This window comes from Zalophus californianus, chromosome 5 (assembly GCF_009762305.2).
Source record: "Zalophus californianus isolate mZalCal1 chromosome 5, mZalCal1.pri.v2, whole genome shotgun sequence".
NCBI lineage: Eukaryota > Metazoa > Chordata > Mammalia > Carnivora > Otariidae > Zalophus > Zalophus californianus.
This window is the reverse complement of record NC_045599.1, coordinates 89,813,329-89,834,592: the sequence shown is the minus strand read 5'-3', so window position 1 is coordinate 89,834,592 and position 21,264 is coordinate 89,813,329. Positions and strand designations below refer to the sequence as shown.

General features: G+C 40.2%; 1 protein-coding gene across 4 annotated transcripts in view; it reads left to right on the top strand.

The window, feature by feature from the left end:
- FAF2 (Fas associated factor family member 2) overlaps positions 1-20,527 on the top strand; it is a 67,806-nt gene extending 47,279 nt beyond the window's left edge. For 3 of the 4 annotated variants that reach the window (XM_027605501.1, XM_027605502.1, XM_027605503.1), the window contains 9 exons: positions 4,780-4,914; positions 7,021-7,097; positions 9,650-9,788; positions 11,390-11,475; positions 11,777-11,868; positions 13,498-13,675; positions 14,627-14,798; positions 15,493-15,636; positions 20,244-20,477. In XM_027605501.1, the coding sequence (XP_027461302.1) occupies positions 4,780-4,914; positions 7,021-7,097; positions 9,650-9,788; positions 11,390-11,475; positions 11,777-11,868; positions 13,498-13,675; positions 14,627-14,798; positions 15,493-15,636; positions 20,244-20,426 (1,206 nt within the window). In that variant the 3' untranslated portion in view covers positions 20,427-20,477. Of the gene's footprint in view, positions 1-4,779; positions 4,915-7,020; positions 7,098-9,649; positions 9,789-11,389; positions 11,476-11,776; positions 11,869-13,497; positions 13,676-14,626; positions 14,799-15,492; positions 15,637-20,243 lie in introns of all 4 variants that reach the window. The other variant, XM_027605505.1, reaches the window with a different exon arrangement.
- The last annotated feature ends 737 nt before the right edge of the window (positions 20,528-21,264 follow it).

Below are 21,264 nucleotides of genomic sequence, written 5' to 3'. Positions count from 1 at the left end.
TCTTTAGTTCATTACCTCCCATCATCCTTGAAGCCCACTGGCTACTCCCCTCTTGCTTTGTGCCTTGACCTTGCCTGTGGAGAGAATATTTGGGAATAGGTGGCTTCAGGATGCTGGATCCAGTCATCTTTTTCTTAAGTTATACCTCTAGTCCTTCTTTCTCGTTTTGAACTTCCCCCATACCTGTTTCCCAAGAATAAACTGTTCTTTAAAGGCTTTCATGAGTCAGAAGTGGAATTGGCAGCAGCAGCTATCAGGTAAGCTATCTGGTGTCTGCCACCTGCTTTCTCCACCCCATTACTTCTGTAGGTATTGTTGTCTTCTGTAGAAAGCCAGGCCATGAGCACCAGTTTTAAAGAGGAAACCCAAGCACATCTAACAGGGTAGTGCTGGTGGTTGGCAGGAGGCTCTCAGTTCTCTGCCACGTGAAATGCTCTATAGGACTGCTTGAGTATTCTCCCAACATGGCAGTTGACTTCATGTCTAACTTGACTCTCTGTCTGTGTCTGTGAAGAACAAGACAAAAGATCATAGGGGAAGGGAGGGAAAAATGAAACAAGACAAAACCATAGAGGGGAGACAAACCATAACAGACTCTTAATCTCAGGAAACAAACTGAGGGTTGCTGGAGTGGAGGTGGGTGGGAGGGATGGGGGAGCTGGGTGATGGACACTGGGGAAGGTATGTGCTATGGTGAACGCTGTGAATTGTTTAAGACTGATGAATCACAGACCTGTACCCCTGAAACAAATAATACATTATATGTTAATAATGATAAATAAAAAGACTACTTCTGGTCTCTCCTTCACCATCCTGGGCTTTGTGCTTCCCTTGTCAGTCCCCTCCCTAAGGTCCCACTGAAAAGTGATTGACATTGCACTTTGTAAGGATCCCCTTTGACCATTGGATGATTTCATAACTTCAGGCATTGGTTATTTGGAAAATAGTGTTCACTGAATTAATATAGATCTTCCAAATATTGTTGCATTTTACTATATAATTTCGTGTATTAATAGCACCACCATACTCATAGGAAAAGCTTTTAAAAGGTATTAGGAAATTGCCAAGTTTACAATGGCAAATACAAGTTCTCCAAAATTTTTGCCTGGAAGTTGTGATTTATAATTGACAACAATTGCTGTCATTACCCCCAAAAGAAACCCCATACCCTTTAGCTATTATCCACCTACTTCTATCCCTCTCTGCTCCTAAGCAACTATTAATCTACATTCTGTTTATAGATTTCCCTTTTCTGGACTTTCATATGTAGCATGTATCAGTACTGCATTCCTTTTTTTGTATTGTAAAATGTACATAACAAAAAAGTTTACCATTTTAACCGTTTTTAAGTTTACAATTTTGTTGCATTAAATACATTTACATTGTGACAGTGGTAACACTGTCCATTTTCAGAACTTTTTCATCATCCCAAACTGAAACTCTGTACCTATTAAACAATTATTTCCCATTATCCTCTTTCCCTGCCTCTGGTAACCATAATTCCACTTTTTGTCTCTGTAGAATTTGGCTATTCTAGATACCTCATGTAAGTGGCATCAGACAATATTTGTTCATTTGTGTCTGGCTTATTTCACTTAGCATGTTGTTTTCAATATTTATGCATGTCATAGTATGTATCAGTACTTCATTCCTTTTAATGTCAAATCCCATTCCCTTGTATGAATATACCACAGTTGATAAATGCTTGGGTGTTTCCACTTTTGTCCAATATCAGTAATGTTGCAGTGAACATTAGTGTACAGGTTTTTGTGGAGATGATGATTTCATTTCTCTTGGGTGTATACCTAAGAGTGGAATTGCTGAATCCTATGGCAACTCTATGTTTAACCTTCTGAAGAACTGCCAGACTGTTTGCAAAGAGGCTATACTATTTTACATTCCCAACAGTAGTGTATGAGGGTTCCAATTTCTCTACATCCTTACCAACATTTGTTAGTATCTTATGTGAAGTACTATCTTGTGATTTTGATTTGCATTTTTCTGATGGCTAATTATATAGAGCATGTTTTTATGTGCTTGTCAGTTATTTGTATATCATCTTTGGAGTCCTTTGCCCATTTTTAAATTGGGTTATTATCTTTTTGATGATGAGTTATAAGGGTTTTTAATATTTTCTAGATACCACACTCTTACAGATACATATAAATCTTTTCTTCTTTTCCAAGGGTTGTCTTTTGATTCTCTTGGTAGTGTCCTTTTTTTTTTGGATGCACAAAAGTTTTTAGTTTTGATGAAAGTCCAGTTTATCTAATTTTTTTGTTTGTGCTTTTAGTGTCATGTCTAAGGAACAGTTGCCTCATACAAGGTCATGAAGATTTTTGTCTTCTTTTATGAGTTTTATAATTTTAGCTCTTACATTTGGGTCTTTGATGTATTTTGAGTTAATTTTTGTATATAGTGTGATTTAGGAGTTCAAGTTCTTTTTTTTTTAATTAATTTTTTTTTGATGTAGTGTTCCATGATTCATTGCGTTTAACACCCAGTGTGTGCCCTCTTTAATACCCATCACCAGGCTAACCCATCCCCCCACCCCTTCCCCTCTCCATAGTCTCTCATGTTTTGTCTCCTCCTCCGATTCCCCCCCTTCATTTTTCCCTTCCTACTATCTTCTTTTTTTTTTTTTTAAACATATAATGTATTATTTGTTTCAGAGGTCCAGGTCTGTGATTCATGTCTTACAGAATTCACAGCACTCACTATAGCACTTACCCTCCCCAATGTCTATCACCCAGCCACCCCCTCCCTCCCACCCCCCACCACTCCAGGAACCCTCAGTTTGTTTCCTGAGATTAAGAGTTCTTCATATCAGTGAGATCATATGATACATGTCATTTCTTTTGCATGTCACTATCCAGTTATCCCAGCATCATTTGTTGAAAGACTGCTCTTTCCACATCAAATTGTGCCTTAATACTCAAAAATATGAAAACTTAGAGAACTACCTGATGTTAGTCACACTGCAATATTTAAAGCCAGCTGTCATGGTTAGAGAGCACACAAGTTCTTAAAATCCACTTTCACTTCTGACAATAACTGCAGGTTCAGGAATTTCCCAAAACCACCCTCAGGTTTGATAATTCACTGGAAGAGTTCTCTAAAAGCTGTTATACTTGGGTTATAGTTTATTACAGGGAAAGGATATAGATTAAAATCAGCTAAAGGAAGAGACATCTAGGGCAGAATCTTTTTTTTTTTTTTAAGATTTTATTTATTTATTCATGAGAGACAGAGAGAGGTAGAGGGAGAATCAGGCTCCCAAGGAGCAAGGAGCCCGATGTGGGACTTGATCCCAGGAGCCCGGGATCATGACCTGAGCCGAAGGCAGACGCTTAACCATCTGAGCCACCCAGGTGCCCTCTAGGGCAGAATCTTGAATTCTAAACACAAAGCTTCCATATTCCTCTTTCATGGAATCAAAGATTTGTGACATTATACGTGAAATATTTTTTTTTTAAGATTTTATTTATTAGAGAATGAGAGCACGAGAGGGAAGAGGGTCAGAGGGAGAAGCAGACCCCCCGCCGAGCAGGGAGCCCGATGTGGGACTCGATCCCGGGACTTCAGGATCATGACCTGAGCCGAAGGCAGTTGCTTAACCAACTGAGCCACCCAGGCACCCTATACATGAAATATTGCCAACCAGGGGAGCTCATCTCAGCTTCAGTGTCCAGAGTTTTCATTGGGGCTTCATTACATGGTCATGATTGAATTGATTGGTTGCCTACTATTGAGCTCAGTCTCCAGATCAACTGATAACTCATTACACAAAGTCCCCACCCTAAACCATATGGTTGGTCTTTCTGGGGTGGCCATTCTCACCCTAAGATCTGGTAACAAAGACACTTCTATCGGTTATAGATTATCTCCCGGAATCCAAGGCCCAAAACCAGATCTCTCTTTGGTAGGGCCGAATTTTTTACAACGCTGGGACAAATACCATTTTCTGGGGCAGAGTTAAGAAGAGAGTAAGGTGTTTGGGGATGCCTAGGTGGCTCATTCGGTTAAGCGAACGACTCTTGGTTTTGGCTGAGGTCATGATCTTGTGGTCGTGAGATGGAGTCCCGTGTGGGGCTCCACACTTAGGGGGGAGTCTGCTTAAGATTCTCTCCCTCTACCCATCCCCCTACTCATGTGTACTTGCTCTCTCTTTCTCAAATAAATAATCTTTATTAAAAAATGAGAATAAGGTTTTTTATTGAATATTCTGTCAGGAATTATATTGGGATCTTTATATATGGACATCTCATTAAATTTTTCCAAATTAACCCTGAGAATACTGTTCCTTCGTTTTGCAAATGAGGAAACTGAGGCTCATAATCCAAGCGACTGTTCTGAGTGGTAGAGCTGAGATTCAGACCTAAGTTTCTTTGTTCCAAAGCCAAGCCCTCCATCAAACTGCTCATTATGACTGCTCCATTGCACAGCTCTAGGGGCAGTTTCTACATTGTATTCTCCGTGGATGGCTTTCCTTCCTACAGTGAAGCACATTGGATCCCAGCCACCCTTAATAACACATACCATCTGAATAAAAGCAGTTGTATTTGCTGCATAAATAGAGCTTCCAGACAAGTTTCTTGGACTCCTGTAAATTCTGGAGCTATCACCACACATTGCCTCCCAGCATAGCAAGTTAAAGGTCTATAAAGATCTACTCATCAGGTGATCCTTTTGAAACACGAAGCAGTGGTTGCCTCATCTTTTCTTCTGGGTTGATTTGAGTGTCACTGAAACTCTTAACTGCTCTTTTTTCCTTCTCAGGCTGCTGTACAGGACCGATTGAATGAGCAAGAAGGTGTACCAAGTGTGTTCAACCCACCTCCATCCCGACCCCTGCAAGTTAATACAGCTGACCACAGGATCTACAGTTATGTTGTTTCGAGACCACAACCAAGGGCAAGTTACTTTGTAGCTGCAATTTCCCCCTTATTTTACAAGTCCATTTACTAGGTTGTTTGATCTCTGTATGACAGGAGTAAAGGAAATAATTCAGAATGTGAACCTGTTAGCTAGACTGGCTCCTTGGTAGATTTATTGGGTTTATCATTTTCCCTTGATTCCTCAATGAATTGATACGGTAAGTATCTTTTTTTTTTTTTTTTTGCTAGTTATTTGAAGAGTTTTGTGTATCTTGTTTTGAGTACACAGTTTTATTTACATGTCTAAAAATGTTTGCTACATGTTCAATAGATCTTTCACTTTTTTTTTTTCCAAGATTTTATTTTAAGTAGTCTCTACACCCATCGTGGAGTTCAAACTCAAAACCGTGAGATCAAGAGTTACATGTCCTGCCACTTGAGCCAGGCACTCCTAGGTCTTTCACTTTCACTTTTAAGTTAGAATGTTTACTTGGTTCTTTGTTGCTTCATTTTACTTAATTTTAAGCTACTTCTGGGGAAGTTACTTAGAATTTTTATGGAGACCTTGGCCACATCTTTGAAATTAGTCTTGAAGGGCTAGTAGCAGGGAGGTGATGGTGTTCCTTTAAATTCAACAGGCGTTTAAGAGTGCTCCGTTGTACCTGGTATTTTCCTGTTGGTGATCCAGGTATGAATAAAAAGCCAGTCATCCCCCTTCAAATTGCTCTTGTAGTCTAATTAGGAAAGTCAGCTATGTATACTAATAATGAACTGCAGAGGACTTTTTTTTTTTTTTAAGATTTTTATTTATTTATTTGACATATATAGAGAGAAAGAGAGAGAGAACACAAGCAGGGGCCACTGCAGGCAGAAGGAGAGGGAGAAGCAAGCTTTCTGCTGAGCTAGGAGCCCGACGCAGGGCTCAATTCCAGGACCCCAGGATGATGACCTGATCCAGAGGCAGACGCTTAACCAACTGAACCACCCAGGCGCCCCTTCAGAGGACTTTTTGGAGTTTCTCTTTCTTATTCTTGGAGTTACACTCAACCTCTTTTTTTTTTTTAAGATTATATTTATTCATTTGAATGAGAGGGAGAGACACAGTGATAGAGGCAACACAAGCAGAGGGAGAGGGAGAAGCAGGCTTCCCACTGAGCAGGGAGCCCAACGTGGGGCTTGATTCCAGGACCCTGGGATCATGACCTGAGCTGAAGGCAAGATGCTTAACTGACTGAGCCACCCAGGCGCCCCTATGCTCAACCTCTTATATGTGGATTTAGAATTCCAAAAAAGCACCCTCTCTAACCTTGCAGCAGTTAGAATTTACTCCGTTATCATACATTTTTTTGTGTGGAGTATTTGACAACGTTATAAAAATGGGGTTTCTAACTGGTTGCATGGGGCATTCTGAAGTAGAAGAAAACAGGTTCCTAGAGCAATTATATGACTCCAGAAATTCTGTATATGCCTAATATTTCCTCAGTTTGTTTTGGGCTTGACTCAGTGTTTGCGACCCTAATGTCAGCCATGGGGCTTCAGCGCTCCCTGGCCATAGACACAGGGAACGTCTCAGGTTAACACTTTATGACATAGGAGAAATGCTTTGTAAACTATAGAGCCCCATATATATTCTAGTTAATAATAAAAGCAATAATCAGCATTGCTAAAATAATAATTAGTATTATTACTAAGATTGGCAGCTATATGGGGATTTATAATTGTGGTTAATGTAATTATTTGTCATTTATATACAAATGTCCAAGGTAGTGATGGTGGTTATCTTTCTTGTTACTTATGTATACCATATTTTAATGTGTAAATCTGAAAAGGAAAGAATGAATGTTTAGGATTAGGGAGGCATACTTGTGATTAAATTTGACAACTAGTATAAGTAGCTGCAGAAAGTGTTGAAGCAGATTTAATACAAAAATTATGTGATAAGAAAAATATGATGGTATTAGATGAAATGAGATGAAATGCAGTTGGTCTTTAAGAAGGATGATGGGGCCAGGAAGAGGGAACCCATATTGTGGAGGGAGGAATCATGTGAAAGAACAAAAAAAGAGTAAAAATCTGAACTAGTCATTTTGTAGGGTGTTAGGGATTGAGAGAATGGTGTCTAACTTTGTTTTTGGAATTTCAGGGGCTGCTTGGATGGGGTTATTACTTGATAATGCTTCCATTCCGGTTTACCTATTACACAATACTTGATATATTTAGGTATGTACATTTGTATTTATGCGTCAGTAGCAATAGGGCAGACTTTGGAGTTGAAACATAGACCAGAATAATAAGGTTTATGCTCTGTCAGTTTTGACTTGCTAATTTGTCATCACATTGAATACTCTTCCTGAACAATCTTTTAATATAGTATGACAATATTTTAAATTGATCAAACATAACAGATGTTGTGAAATGGAACGGTTTTAAATTAACCCTGTAAAGTAGTCTTGCTTGTTGTTCTCAGGGTCAGTCTACCTACATTATCATTATCCTCCCTCCCATCATGTTTGTCACCTCTACATTCTCTAGTTAATCTTCACACCCTTTTCTTTCTAACAACCATTATCTAGTACACTCCTTGTAACTTTTACCCCTAAACCTAATCTGACTTCATCTGACTATTCATAATCCCAACAAACTTTCTTGCCCAGAGATTACCCATTTTTCTCCCCACCCACAACAGTTTTACCTCTCAGACACTGCTGTACATTCTCCTCTGTCCTGGCAACCCAAGGTTGCTGACACTGGCACCCTTTCATATGTATACCCCCTTGATTCACACTTCCACTTTTCTTACTGCTTCCTTCATGTACCATTTAGAGAGCTCAGCACTGGAAGACAAAGAGGGGCCAGGGCTAGAAAATGTCAAAGGGGACCAAGTTTCTGGCATATCAGTCTTGGGGCATCTGGTCTAGAGCTGAGTAAATGAACCCCATACTTAGACTTTATGGGGAACTAAAATGTTCTATGGGCATCCAGGGCAACAGATGGAGCTAGAATATGTGGTCTGGGCCTTGCATACAGGGCAACCTGTGTTTCCCCCCATATATGGAAAAGCTTTGCCTTGCTCTAGAGAGCAGAGGCTGTGGAGGTGAGGACCGAGCAGGCGTAAAAGTGCAAGGATCAGGTAATACCTTTTACCTTGACTGCCTGGTGTTTTAGGAGTCTGCCTGCTTAATGACTTCTTTGCTTTAGCAAAATTCTTATTGGTCACCAGTTAATCAATTGGTACTTTTTCCATCTTTATTTAAAATGGGCACTTTATTTTAAAAATGGGCACATATAAACCGTTAAAATCATAACAAAGATTGAATTGAGATTTTTTTTTTTAAGAAAGCTGATTGTCCTGAATTATGTAGGCCATGGGAATATATTGTAATTAGAAAGAAAGAAGTGACAGCTTTTATCCATTTGTTCATCGAAATTTGAAAACTTAAAAGAGTAATAAGATAGTCTTAAATACTTAATTTCAGAGAAAGTTATCAAAATATCAATCTTCTTAAGGATTTCTAACCACTCCCCCACATATACAACTTCTTACATTTTTTAATTTCCTCTGGAATGTTTGAGTCAGTTAATTTGATTTGATTACTCAGGAGAATTTCTAAGTGAAATTGTATACACATGGGGAATTTGAGAGGCTAAGGAATTGGCTCAGTATTTGGTAAGGAAAGTGTCATAGTTTAGTCACCTTTTCTGTGCTGAAAATGCCTCAAGTATGTTAATATTGTTTGCTTTCCTTGGGAAAAAGTATGCATGGCATGTGTGACTAATTTTAATGCAACTGTATCATCCAAACAACTTGTTTAATGTTATGTAGCACATTGACTTATCAAAACTCTGTTCATTGCCTCCTGTGGAAACCCAAAGGATAAATAAGTGGTGCTATACAAATATGATAAGATAGGCTCTTTAGAAACAGATATGTGGTATCATCCTTAACCTGACAATAGCTGCCAGGTCTCCAAGTCTACCAGTGTACTCTAGATCAGTTTTATAACTTCCTTCATGGATGCCATTAACCATAAACCATTAAGCAGAATTTTACTTGCCCCCTTGAAAAGCAAGTAAATCATGACCGCAGGTTCCAGGTTTGAAGCCTGTCCATAATTTGAATAGCTTGGGAGTATGCACTAAAAATTCAAAATCCCAGGACAACAGAAAGGAGACGGGGAGGCAAGTAGGACAACCAGAAAAAGACAGAGCTCTATTCTAGAGCAATGCTATCCAATAGAACTTCCTGTGATAATGGAAACATTCTGTATCTTCACTGTCCAGTGTGGAAGCTACTAACCACATGTGACTGTTGACTACTGAATGTGGCGAGAGTGACTGAGGAGCTGAATTTTATTTAGTTAATTTAAGTTTAGATAGCCACATGTGGCTAGTGGCTGCCTTATTAGACAGTGCCATTCTAGAGAGTCTGGGGGCACAGCCTGACCTATGATCTTTTTGGACTGTGTCTTCCTTTCCCAATTTTTCTAGTCCTGAATTTTTCTGCAGAAAACACTCAGGATTTGTTTAGGCCAGTGTTGGAACTTATAATCCTGGTAGTTTACATTTGTCTTGGAACAGGCAGTGGAAAAACCCTTGCTGCTCTGCAGCTTTTGAGCCAGACTCTACTCTCAGGTTTGATGGTCCATTCACAGACCATTCACCTCCTTTTGCTGCCATGCCTCTGGCTCTGTTGTAGGAATCTTTACAAACTGGCCCACTCCATATGCGCTACAGTAAGCCGATTCATGTGATATTTATTCCTTCCTCCCCAGGTTTGCTCTTCGTTTTATACGGCCTGACCCTCGCAGCCGGGTCACTGACCCCGTTGGGGACATTGTTTCATTTATGCACTCTTTTGAAGAGAAATATGGGAGGGCACACCCTGTCTTCTACCAGGGAACGTACAGCCAGGTCAGTGCCACAAACCATGTAGATGCCAATTTATTGATATGGTTCTATCCACAAAGGAAAGCATAGCCCAGCACTGATCATTTCATTCTTTTACTCAAGAACCTTAAATACCTCTTCACTGCTTACAGAAAAAGAAAGCCAGCCCTACTTGATCTAATCCAACCTCCTTTTGAGGTTTTTTGTATAACTTGTTTCTCTGTACCCTAGGTTCCAGCTAAACCATTTCCTTAACATACTCTGTACTTTTTCACCTCTGTGCCTTTGCTTTTGCTTTTGCTTTTGCTTTTCCCTCCTCCTGGAATGCCTTACTCACATTTTTGCTAAATGGAAGCTTGCCCAACATCCTTCAGCTAGGTCATATCACTCCCTTTGTATACCACTTTCTGATTGATGTGCCCTACCTTGCAATCTAAAATAGTAGTCTTTCCTTTTGTGCTTTCATAGCTTTTTTTGGAAACTTAAAGCAGTTTCACATTCTTCCTTATATTATGGTTGATTATGTTCTTGTTTTATCTCCTATATCAGACAGTAATCCCCTTGAAGGCAAAACCTAAGTCATCTTTGATCCCTCACAGAATTAAATAAGGGCATAGACCATAGACTCAAGGCAGCACATCTCGTTCAACCCAAGCCACACAGACCTGTGAACTGTTACCTCTCAGGGGGTGAAAATTATGAGTTCTGTGGGTGTTAGGCATATCTCTAGTTTGCCAGAGAAAAATGTAGAAATAACATTGTGAACATAGTCCAAAGGATGGTTCTACTTCAGCCTTCCAGTATTCCTGAATCTATCTGGTAAAAAAGAAAAATGCTTACTCTTGCTTCCTGCTTTGATTCTCCCATATTGGCTTTTTCTCATAGTTGGTCTCCTCAGTGGCTCTGCTGCCACCCTCCCTACTCAACAAGCATTAAGCACTTACTGTATGCTGGACGGTGTGCTCAATGCTAGAGATACAGATGTGAATGAGATGGGTACCACTCATGCACCCTCTTAGCTACGATCCTGAGGGTAGACCTCCACTGGTCATTCAGGAAATCTTAATTGAATTATAATGTGCTCAGGATTATGCAAATGCAAAAGCATACACAAGAATCTTGAATATTGGCCTTGTCTTTGAAGATCTTTTAAACCCTGTGCTCTTTAAAATGCATTTGGGTCCCCCAGTCTCTCATCCCTGCTTGGTATGTGGCCTGGTATCAGACTCATCTTTGCAGTATTTTTTATGGAGAAAGATGTTGTATCTGTAAAGTGGCAAAATTCTCACCTCCCCTTTCATGTGGTCAGATTCTCCTGTTTTTATCTTCCTTTAGACTGTGGAAACAGCTGACTTTTCTGTGATTTGTTGGGGACCTTTCTTTGTCAGCCTCTCTACTCTCATGTGCCTAATACAGTTTAAATCCTAACAACACTAAAACCTTTTCATTAAAGCTTTTAGCGTGGACTTTTTGTAGGGAGAAAAATGCCAGGGGTGTGAAGGTAGGAGCCCAGAATCTGATTTCTCGTTCACCTTTTTTCCTCATTTCTCCTTTTGTTCCTTTAGCCTAATTAAAAGCTCAAGGCACAGTCTTCATAATAATTAGTGATCTTCTGTTTCCCACAGGCACTTAATGATGCCAAGCGGGAGCTTCGCTTCCTTTTGGTTTATCTTCATGGAGATGATCACCAGGACTCTGATGAGTTTTGTCGGTAAGTGGATTGATTGTTTATTTGTGTAATTTTTTTTTTTATCTGCTGATATTTTGTAGTAAGCAAGTTCTTCTCATGTCTTTTTCTTTTTTTCTTTTTAAAGATTTTATTTATTTATTCATGAGAGACAGAGAGAGAGAGAGAGAGGCAGAGGGAGAAGCAGGCTCCCAAGGAGCAGGGAGCCCGATGTGGGACTCGATCCCAGGACCCTGGGATCATGACCTGAGCCGAAGGCAGACGCTTAACCATCTGAGCCACCCAGGCGCCCCGATTCTCATGTCTTTTTCATTCCTCTCCACAGCAACACACTCTGTGCACCTGAAGTTATTTCCCTAATAAACACTAGGATGCTCTTCTGGGCATGCTCTACAAATAAACCTGAGGGATATAGGGGTAAGTTGTATTTCTTTTTCCTCATTGATATTGGTGAGATATCTTTTGAATAATCAGGGAAAACATGCCATTTATTGCATGATTATTCCATGTTAGACATAGTGCTAGTTAATATTTATACATTATCTTATTTACTCTCAGTAGTCTTGATGGTGGTTGTATTATCTCTACTTTATTGTTTAGGAAACAGGCTCAGAGAGTTTAAGAGACTGGCCCAAGATCATACAGTTAACAAGCTCAGGTCTGTTAAGACTGTAGCCCATTCTTTACAGGTAACCATTGCCAGGGCCTATTTTATTTTTAAAACACCCAGTCTTGTCCAGCAACTTGCTTTTAATCTAAATGACTTTTTACTGAGGAGTTTACTGTTGTCATCCGCGATTTTATTTATTTATTTATTTATTTTTTTTAAGATTTGATTTATTTGATTTATTTATATATGAGAGAGAGGGAGAGCACAAGTAGGCAGAGAGGCAGGCAGAGGGAGAGGGAGAAGCAGGCTCTCCACCGAGCAGGGAGCCCAACGTGGGGCTCTATCCCAGGACTCTGGGATCATGACCTGAGCCGAAGGCAGCCGCTTAACCGACTGAACCACCCAGGCACCCCTGTCATCAGCAATTTTAACAGAGCTTCTTGCACAATGAGTTAGTTGTTTGAGTATCTTCAGTGCTGATGGGGATTCAGAAAGTTCAGATCTTTGCTGACAGTAACTCTTCAGTGGAGATAAGTACTTTTGGAAGTCAGTATAACATATAAAGGTATCCAGTGAAGAAAAATGTAGTTACTTTGCAGCTACTTCTGTTCAGCAGCTTGAGTTATATACTAGCATGCTAGGCACTGTGCTAGATCAGATCCTAAGAATCAAGATGTTTTGCCTACATCTTAAAATCTGAATCTTTACTACTAATTGGTTTTTAAACATCTGATAAGTTTGTACAGCATGCGTTTTGCCATCCTAATATGGCTTTGGGGATGGAGGGTAGTGGATAGAAAGAGACTAAGGATATTTTTTATAGAAGCTTCTAAAATTTCTTCTTTCAAACCATAAGGAAAACATTACTCTGTTATGGTATAAACCTTGATTATTTGGGAAACCAACTTTCTAAAACTCCTTTAGAACAGAAACACTCTTTTGTTTGAGGGTGAGGTGAGGGAGACATGAGAAAAGGGGTAAGGAAGGGATTGAATAAGAGGAAAAAAAGGCAGAAGACAGTGGAGCTCATCACCAGTGATGTAATGCTGAGACTTGCAGCCTTATTTCCTTTAGGCTTGACATTTGACATAGGGAAAAATCAGCCTCAGCAGTAGTCGGATTCTTTATAGATCCTTTCTTATCAAAAAGATATTGTCCTTGACCTCTATAGTCTTCTCTAGTATCGTTATGACAGCCGCCCCCACCACAGAAGCCTCTCCTATTCTAATCAAATTACCTGGGTATAGAGACACAAAAATAAAACAACAGCAATGAATAAGAAACTAGAAGGAGAAAAAGGTATTTAGAGAATAAGTGAGATCTCCTTTCTTTCCCAAGTGGGATTAAAACCTTTCTTGCTCATTGTGGAAAGTCTAAGAGTTGATCTGATTCATCCCTAGGGCTGCCCTTGACCTGTTGGCTCTTCTTTCTGTCAGTCTCACAGGCTTTACGAGAGAACACCTACCCGTTCCTGGCCATGATTATGCTGAAGGATAGGAGAATGACTGTGGTGGGACGGCTAGAAGGCCTCATTCAACCCGATGACCTCATTAACCAGCTGACATTTATCATGGATGCAAACCAGACTTACCTGGTGTCAGAACGCCTTGAAAGGTACAGGGGAGTTCCTCTCTGGAACAGAGAGACCAGCTACAAATTTGGGTGGCTGACCCAGGGCTACACAGATCCTGACTTATTCTCTGTCTTGGGCAACTTTGAAAACCTTATCCATTTAATGTTAAAATACTTACGTACTTTGAAATAATTCTCCCATCAGGTCATCTGTTCTTGGAGATGTGAATCAAAATAAAGACAAAGCTCTGTGCTCAAGAATGTATATATCATGTCATTTAAAATACCTGAACCATGATCTAAGGAGCTTAAATGTAAAAAATGTGGAATTGTTAGAACTCTTCCCCCGCATTACATAAATAGTGTACATTAATTGTAGAAAATGTCGAAAACACAGAAAAGCACAAAAAAGAAATTTAAAATCACCCATAATCCTACTACAACGTTTAATATTCTGGTGTATTTTATTTTATAGACACATACTCTATCTCATCCACTTATTCCTACGTATACATAACACTTTTTTGGGAGAGAAAATAGGAAGTACACCAAAATGTTACAGTATTTTCTCTTTGGTTAGTAGAATTCTGAACAAGATATTTCTCCATTTTCCAAATCTTCTAAGATGCACATACGTGGTTTTTTGTTTTATGAAAGCAATATATACAAAAATGCAATAACCCAAAAGGGTATTTAAAAAATGATCTTGATGATTGCTTTTTGGCAATAATATTGTTACTTTTGTTAGAATTGGGGAAAGGATAGTTTTATTTGTAAAGTTAGAAGGGAAAAGCTTACCATTTGTTTTTCTGCCAAATTAAACTGGGAAAAGAGATCGTTCGTTCAAATCCTGCCATGCTCTGCTTTGGAATCCTTTATGGTAGTGTGAAATACTCATCTGTCAAGATTGTCAACTTTTTACCTCCCCAAAAGTTTCAGTATGAGGAAAAAGAGATTGTTCTTTGCCTTCTCTGCGTTTTGATCTGGTCACAGGGAAGAACGAAACCAGACCCAGGTGTTGAGACAACAGCAGGATGAGGCCTACCTGGCCTCTCTCAGGGCTGACCAGGAGAAAGAAAGGAAGAAACGAGAGGAGCGGGAGCGGAAACGGCGGAAGGAGGAGGAGGTGCAACAGCAGAAGTTGGCAGAGGAGAGGCGGCGGCGGGTAATGAACCTGTCTTTACTCCTTGTGATTCCCAAACTGATCTTAAGTGTGAAAGGAAAAAAACTTGAAGACGATGGGATTTGTGGGTGTTTTAATTTCTTGCCATTTTTTTTTTTTAAAGTAAGTTCTATATCCAGTGTGGGGCTTGAACTCATGATCAAGAGTTGCATGCCCTACTGACTGAGCCAGCCAACTTGCCCCCTCCTTGCCATTTTTATATTTACTACATTTTCACAAAAAGTATTTTTTTAAATGTTTTTTTTTTATTAAAAACAAATACATCAGTGAGCAAAAGTCAAGCAAAACAACTCTGTTACATGAAAAGCAAGTATAAATGGATAACGAGCAGTTCGAAATTCACAGCAATAGTTTTTGTTTCTTAGCAACAGTCAGTGTTAGCTAATTTGGCATTTCATTCATGATCTTTCATCATGTATTGCTGCTTGATTATTAGCCAGTGTCTTTTTGCCGTTCCTTTTTTTTCCGATAGGTAAATACCCTAACATAGTTAATAAATAATACATGTGATGCAATAGCACTTTGAATTAGGGTGTTTCTGACTCTTGCCAAGAAAGTTTTTTTTACAATATTAGTCATTCATTTTTCTTCTGGCTACACAGTAAACCTACATGGTGATAGTATTCCTGTTTCCCTGTTGGAGCCATAGCCTCAACTTTGTTTTGTGTCTATACAGAATTTACAAGAGGAAAAGGAAAGGAAGTTGGAGTGCCTGCCCCCGGAGCCTTCGCCTGATGACCCTGAAAGTGTCAAGATCATTTTCAAATTACCCAACGATTCTCGAGTAGAGAGACGATTCCACTTTTCACAGTCTCTAACAGTAAGGACCGCCTAAATTGTGTGAAGTATATGTAGGGTCTGGGCTATAGATTTGGAAGCTTTTAAGGACTCTTCAGATGTTGTTGGTCTATCTGTTGCTCTCATGAACAGGGCAGGAAGGGCTAGAGCAGAGAGAGGAGTGCAGTGAACCATTAGGTTCCTTCAGTTCTAGCTGCCAACTCAAGGGAGCTATTAAGATTTTCTTTCATCATGTTTGAGTTCTGAAGTGTACCTTACTGAGAAGCTCCACAAAAGGCTTGGGTATTTAAGGTGGGAGGCTCTTCCATGCTGCTCAACTCACATTGGCTTCAGAATCCCACCAGAACCCCTTGCTCTGTCTCCACAGAAAACTCTGTCTCCATTGACCTAAAAGCACCAGAATTACACATCTGAATATAAATGCATGTACAGTTTGCATTCAGTTGTCGCTCTCCCTTTCTATCCATTTAGCCCATAAGAAGCCCCACTTTGTGGATCTACCTTGTATATTTGGTATCCAGAAGTAAATAGTGTTTCCATAGGGAAATGGTTAAAAGCAGTCTCTTAGAGTCTTACAGAATGATGGGGTTGCCTGGTGGCTCAGTTGGTTAAGCCTCTGCTTTCAGCTCAGGTCATGATCCCTTAAGTCCTGGGATCAGGGCCGTGTGTTGGGCCTCTTGCTCAGCGGGGAGTCTGCTTCTCCCTCTCCCTCTGCCTCTCCCCCACTCATGCACGTGGGCTCTCTCTCTGTCTCTCAAATAAATAAAATCTTTTAAAAAATGAGGATCAAATTTTCATTCTGAGATTAATAGATCTGTTTTCTTGGTCGATGTACTTTGTTGACTCAATTTCTTCATCTGTAAAATGGGTATGATAATAGGTACTCTATAATAGGATTGTCGTTAGGATTAAGTTCATATGTAAAGGGCTCAGCATTCTGCCTGGCTAGTAGTAAGCACTCAAATGCTAACTATTTTTTTTGGTATTTATAACCAAAAGGAAATTTCTGTTTATATTGATAGTTGATATGTTGTCTTTCCAAATTTACCAACTATAGTAGATTCTGCCATTTCCCTGATCACTCGAAATAGTCAAGAGTAAACTGCATCATAGAAATGAGAATGCACTATAGTCAAGTGAGGCCAGGTAGCACATTTATTAGTTCTCCTGTTTAAGTAAAGGTTGGACAAGTTGCAGAATCTTTTACAGGGCCTCAGATACCTCATCAGTTAAATGGAAATATAATCTTCCCTTTGATAACTTTAAGCTGAAGATACCTCAGGCTAGGCACTCTAGGGGTTATACAGATGAGTGAGACATGGTCTGGAATTCATGGAGCTTACGGCCAGTAGGGAATTAAGACTCAGAGTTAATACGATGTAAAAAGTTGTGAGGCATCCTGGTGAGAGAAAAGTGAGTAGCTTTCTCATGTTATTTATCTCTCATTTATGCATTTATTTCTATTGAGGGAGGTGCTCACATCCCTAACTTTGGATTCTTAAATTGGGATAACATGAATGAACCTCATAGTACATACCATGTAGTAGGTGGTTACTAAATGTTCATTCGCTCCCCCCTGGTATGTTTCCTAATTACTGAGGTTTGCATTGGATTATAGCTTGCATCCATGTACACTAACAGTTTCACATCATAGTACACCTGAGCATTATGGAGCTTCTACTCCCCAAACTCTAATTGTGTATGTGAAAAACCTAACAAAAATTAACTCTCTTGAGAGTTTCAGAAGAAAATCTTTTAGAATTGTGGAACAGTAATAGACTTCTGGCCGAAGGAGAACCAATCTATTTGTTAACTATTTAATCCTTAAAGACTTTTTAAATTTGTCTTTAAGATTTTATTCATTTGAGAGAGAGAGAGAGTGCTGCACAAGTTGCGGGGGTGGTGCAGAGGGAGAGAGACAAGCAGACTGCCCGCTGAGGTGGGAGCCCAGTGTGGGGCTCGGTCCCAGGACCCTGAGGTCGTAACCTGAGCCAAAGGCAGCAGGTTAACCAACAGAGCCACCCAGCCCCACCCCCAGTCCCTGAAGACTTTTTTTTTTTTTAAAGATTTTATTTATTTATTTGAGACAGAATGAGAGAGAGAGAAAGCACATGAGGGGGGGAAGGATCAGAGGGAGAAGCAGACTCCCTGCTGAGCAGGGAGCCCGATGCGGGACTCGATCCAGGGACTCCAGGATCATGACCTGAGCCGAAGGCAGTCGCTTAACCAACTGAGCCACCCAGGCGCCCTTGAAGACTCTTAAATAGGTTCTCAGTTTCTAAAAACAAACCTCAGACTGAGAGAAATACTTGGTCATAAGTGGGCATAAGGCTCAGAGATGGAAAAGAAGTATAAAGGAGAAGTGTAGTGATGGTGTGGGCCTTTAACATTCATGGAGTTTATAACATATAACTGAGTAAAGATTTATAGTTTTTCATGCTCTTGCAAACTTTGTGTCATCTTCCTGTGAGATCCCCTCTTCATTCTTAAAAGAGTGATTGTACTGTGAAATACTCAGTTTGCACAAAGCTTAGCTCTTGACAGTAGTAAAGTGCTAAGATAACAAAGAATAAACTAGAAAAATCTCCGGGTCTCATGAGTGGGCAGTAAAGTAGCAGGTGACTTTCTATTAAATGAATGCATGTTAGAATCCAAATTGTACTCAGCCCAGGACTCATTTTTCTGTTAGGAACCAAAAGCGACCTCTGGAGGTGATGTGCGTTGTTAGTGGCAAACAGAAAATGCCAATTTTAGGGCGCCTGGGTGGCTCAGTTGGTTAAGCGACTGCCTTCGGCTCAGGTCATGATCCCGGAGTCCTGGAATCGAGTCCTGCATCGGGCTCCCTGCTCAGCGGGGGGTCTGCTTCTCCCTCTGACCCTCTTCCCTCTCGTGCTCTCTGTCTCTCATTCTCTCTCTCAAATAAATAAAAATCTTTAAAAAAAAAAAGAAAATGCCAATTTTATACCAGGGTTGTGTATTTATAAGCAAGATCAAAAAGGAAACAAAATGTTGTTTAAAGCCTATATTGGGTGCGCCTGGGTGGCTCAGTCGTTAAGCGTCTGCCTTTGGCTCAGGTCAGGATCCCGGGGTCCTGTGATCGAGCCCCGCATCGGGCTCCGTGCTCAGCAGGAAGCCTGCTTCTCCCTCTCCCACTCCCCCTGCTTGTGTTCACTCTCTCACTGTGTCTCTCTCTGTCAAATGGATAAGTAAAATCTTTAAAAAATAATTAAAAAAATTTAAAAATTAAAAAAAAAATTAAAAAAGCAGGGAGTCCGACGTGGGGCTCAATCCCAGGACCCCGGGATCCTGACCTGAGCCGAAGGCAGACGCTTAACAACTGAGCCACCCAGGCACCCCTGGATCGTGCTTTTTAAATACCATTGTCCATTAAGAAGAACCAGGGCTCCTTGGAAAAATGGCTGATTCCAGAGCTGGGGCAGGAAAACACAAGATCAGTCTGGAATACCTTGGGCCAGAAAGCAACTAATTATTCAAAAAATGATGGAAACTTGCCACAAAGACATACAAGCCATCTTGGATGGGCTCTTTTGACTCCATCTGGAACATTTGAATATTGAAATAAATACTGTAACATTATAACCTACTGAATAAAATAGGGAATCATGACTCTGTGTTAATATAAATTAAATAAGTTGAAAGTTTGAGGAATAGATATCTCTGTAGTTTCAAAGTACCTCCCCACAAGATCTCTTTACAAAGGAGAAAGGAATGGCTTCAGCAGTGGAGAAGCCTGGCAGTCACCACTTTAACGAAGGGATCAAAGTGCACATTATAGGCAGGTACTGGGGCAAATCGGAATTGTGCTCCAGCTAGATAGGATGCATTTAGTAGAATGCAGCATCATTTCTTTAACACTTCTGCCAAAGAAAGTACCTGGAATCTAATCATGAGTACACATTAGACAAACAAATTGAGAGACATTCTGCAAAATGATCAGTAATCTTTAGAAGTGTCAAGGTCATGAAAGTCAATGAAAGACTAATAAGGATTTGTTCCAGACTAAAGGAAGAGACTTAGAAGATGTAACAATGAAATGGAATACATAATCCTAAACTGGATGCTTTTGCTATAGAAGGCAACTAGCAAAACCTGAAAACTTTAATAATAATTTAATATATATTGTTATGTTGCAGCATTAATGTGCCAGTTAAATTTCCTGTGTTTTGAGGGCTGTATTATCGTTATGTAGGAGATTCTCCCGTTTATAAGACAGACACAAGTATTTTGGGGGTGACAGGACATCAGGTTGGCAGCTCATTCTCAACTGGTTCAAAGAAAAAAATTCTGTGTTCTGTACTTCCACTGTTCTGTAACTCTCTGATTATTTCTAAGTAAAAAATTTTTAGCTCTATAGCAGGTTGTCAAGAAAAAAAACAGATGAATCACTTCAGAAGTAGGACTAGCATGGGGCTGTGTAATCTCTTAAAAGAGCTGCCCTAAGTATTTGCTCTGTGAAATGGAAGGACCTCACAATAGAATTCCAGTGTCATGCGATGACTTAATATTTAGAGTCATCCTGGAGAGAGCTGGCGAGGGGATATTTGATTTCATCGTTGTGTTGTCTGTCTTTGTCTTTCTCTCACTGCCCTTTTTCTATATGATCTGCAGGTAATCCACGACTTCTTATTTTCCTTGAAAGAAAGCCCGGAAAAGTTTCAGATTGAAGCCAACTTTCCCCGGCGGGTGCTGCCCTGCATCCCTTCAGAAGAGTGGCCCAACCCCCCCACGCTGCAAGAAGCAGGACTCAGCCACACAGAAGTTCTTTTTGTTCAGGACCTAACAGATGAATGACATTTTTTCTTCCTCTCCCCTCCTACCCTAATCCCTAAAAGAAATGGAAAAACAAAACAAAAACAAAAAAAAAAGAGAGAAATTCATATTATTATTATTATAATACAATATTTTTTTTAAAAGACTGCTGCATCCTAAGGAAGGATCAGAAACCATGCTGCCTAAAAGAGTCACCACCTGTGTGCACGCACACGAGGTCAGCAATGAACGTTTGCGCTGGTGAGCCCACCCTCCCCTACTGCCTCTGCACCACGCACCTTCCAGCGAAAGGAGACTCTTCACCTCCAACCCAGTCATTGTCCCTACTGGGGAAGGGGACAGTCCCACTAGTTCTCATTCGTTCTTGCTTTTATGGAAAATAAAAGTGAAAAAACCTCCATCATCCAGCTACTGCAGCATCTCCTAAAGACTTGCTTCTCCCACCACCGGAGAAGAGAGGGAAGAGAAGACACAGAACAGAGATGTTCCTTGAACTTCCCACAATTTATAAATAACTTCTAAATGTTTTCTGTTGCTTTGTAATGACCAAAGGAATGAGGCTGACATAGGTGTTTTTTTTCCTTAACTTTATTTGATAAGAGCCAATTCTTAAGCCCATGAGTTCATGCCCTGGGCTCCTTAGCCCACAGAGTGTAATAAAGGTGCCCTGGGCTGGTTTGTGCTTATTTCTGCCATTGTTCCTCTCACATTCCCAGAGAGGTTGTTCTTTTTGGTCCAACTCTTGCTGTCCTTTTTTGCTATCTATGTGCCCCCCTTTGAGTATTGGGAGGAAATCTGGGTTCGTTGCCCCACAAAGTCTGTACAGATACACCCATATATGCGGCGTGAACTCTGTGTA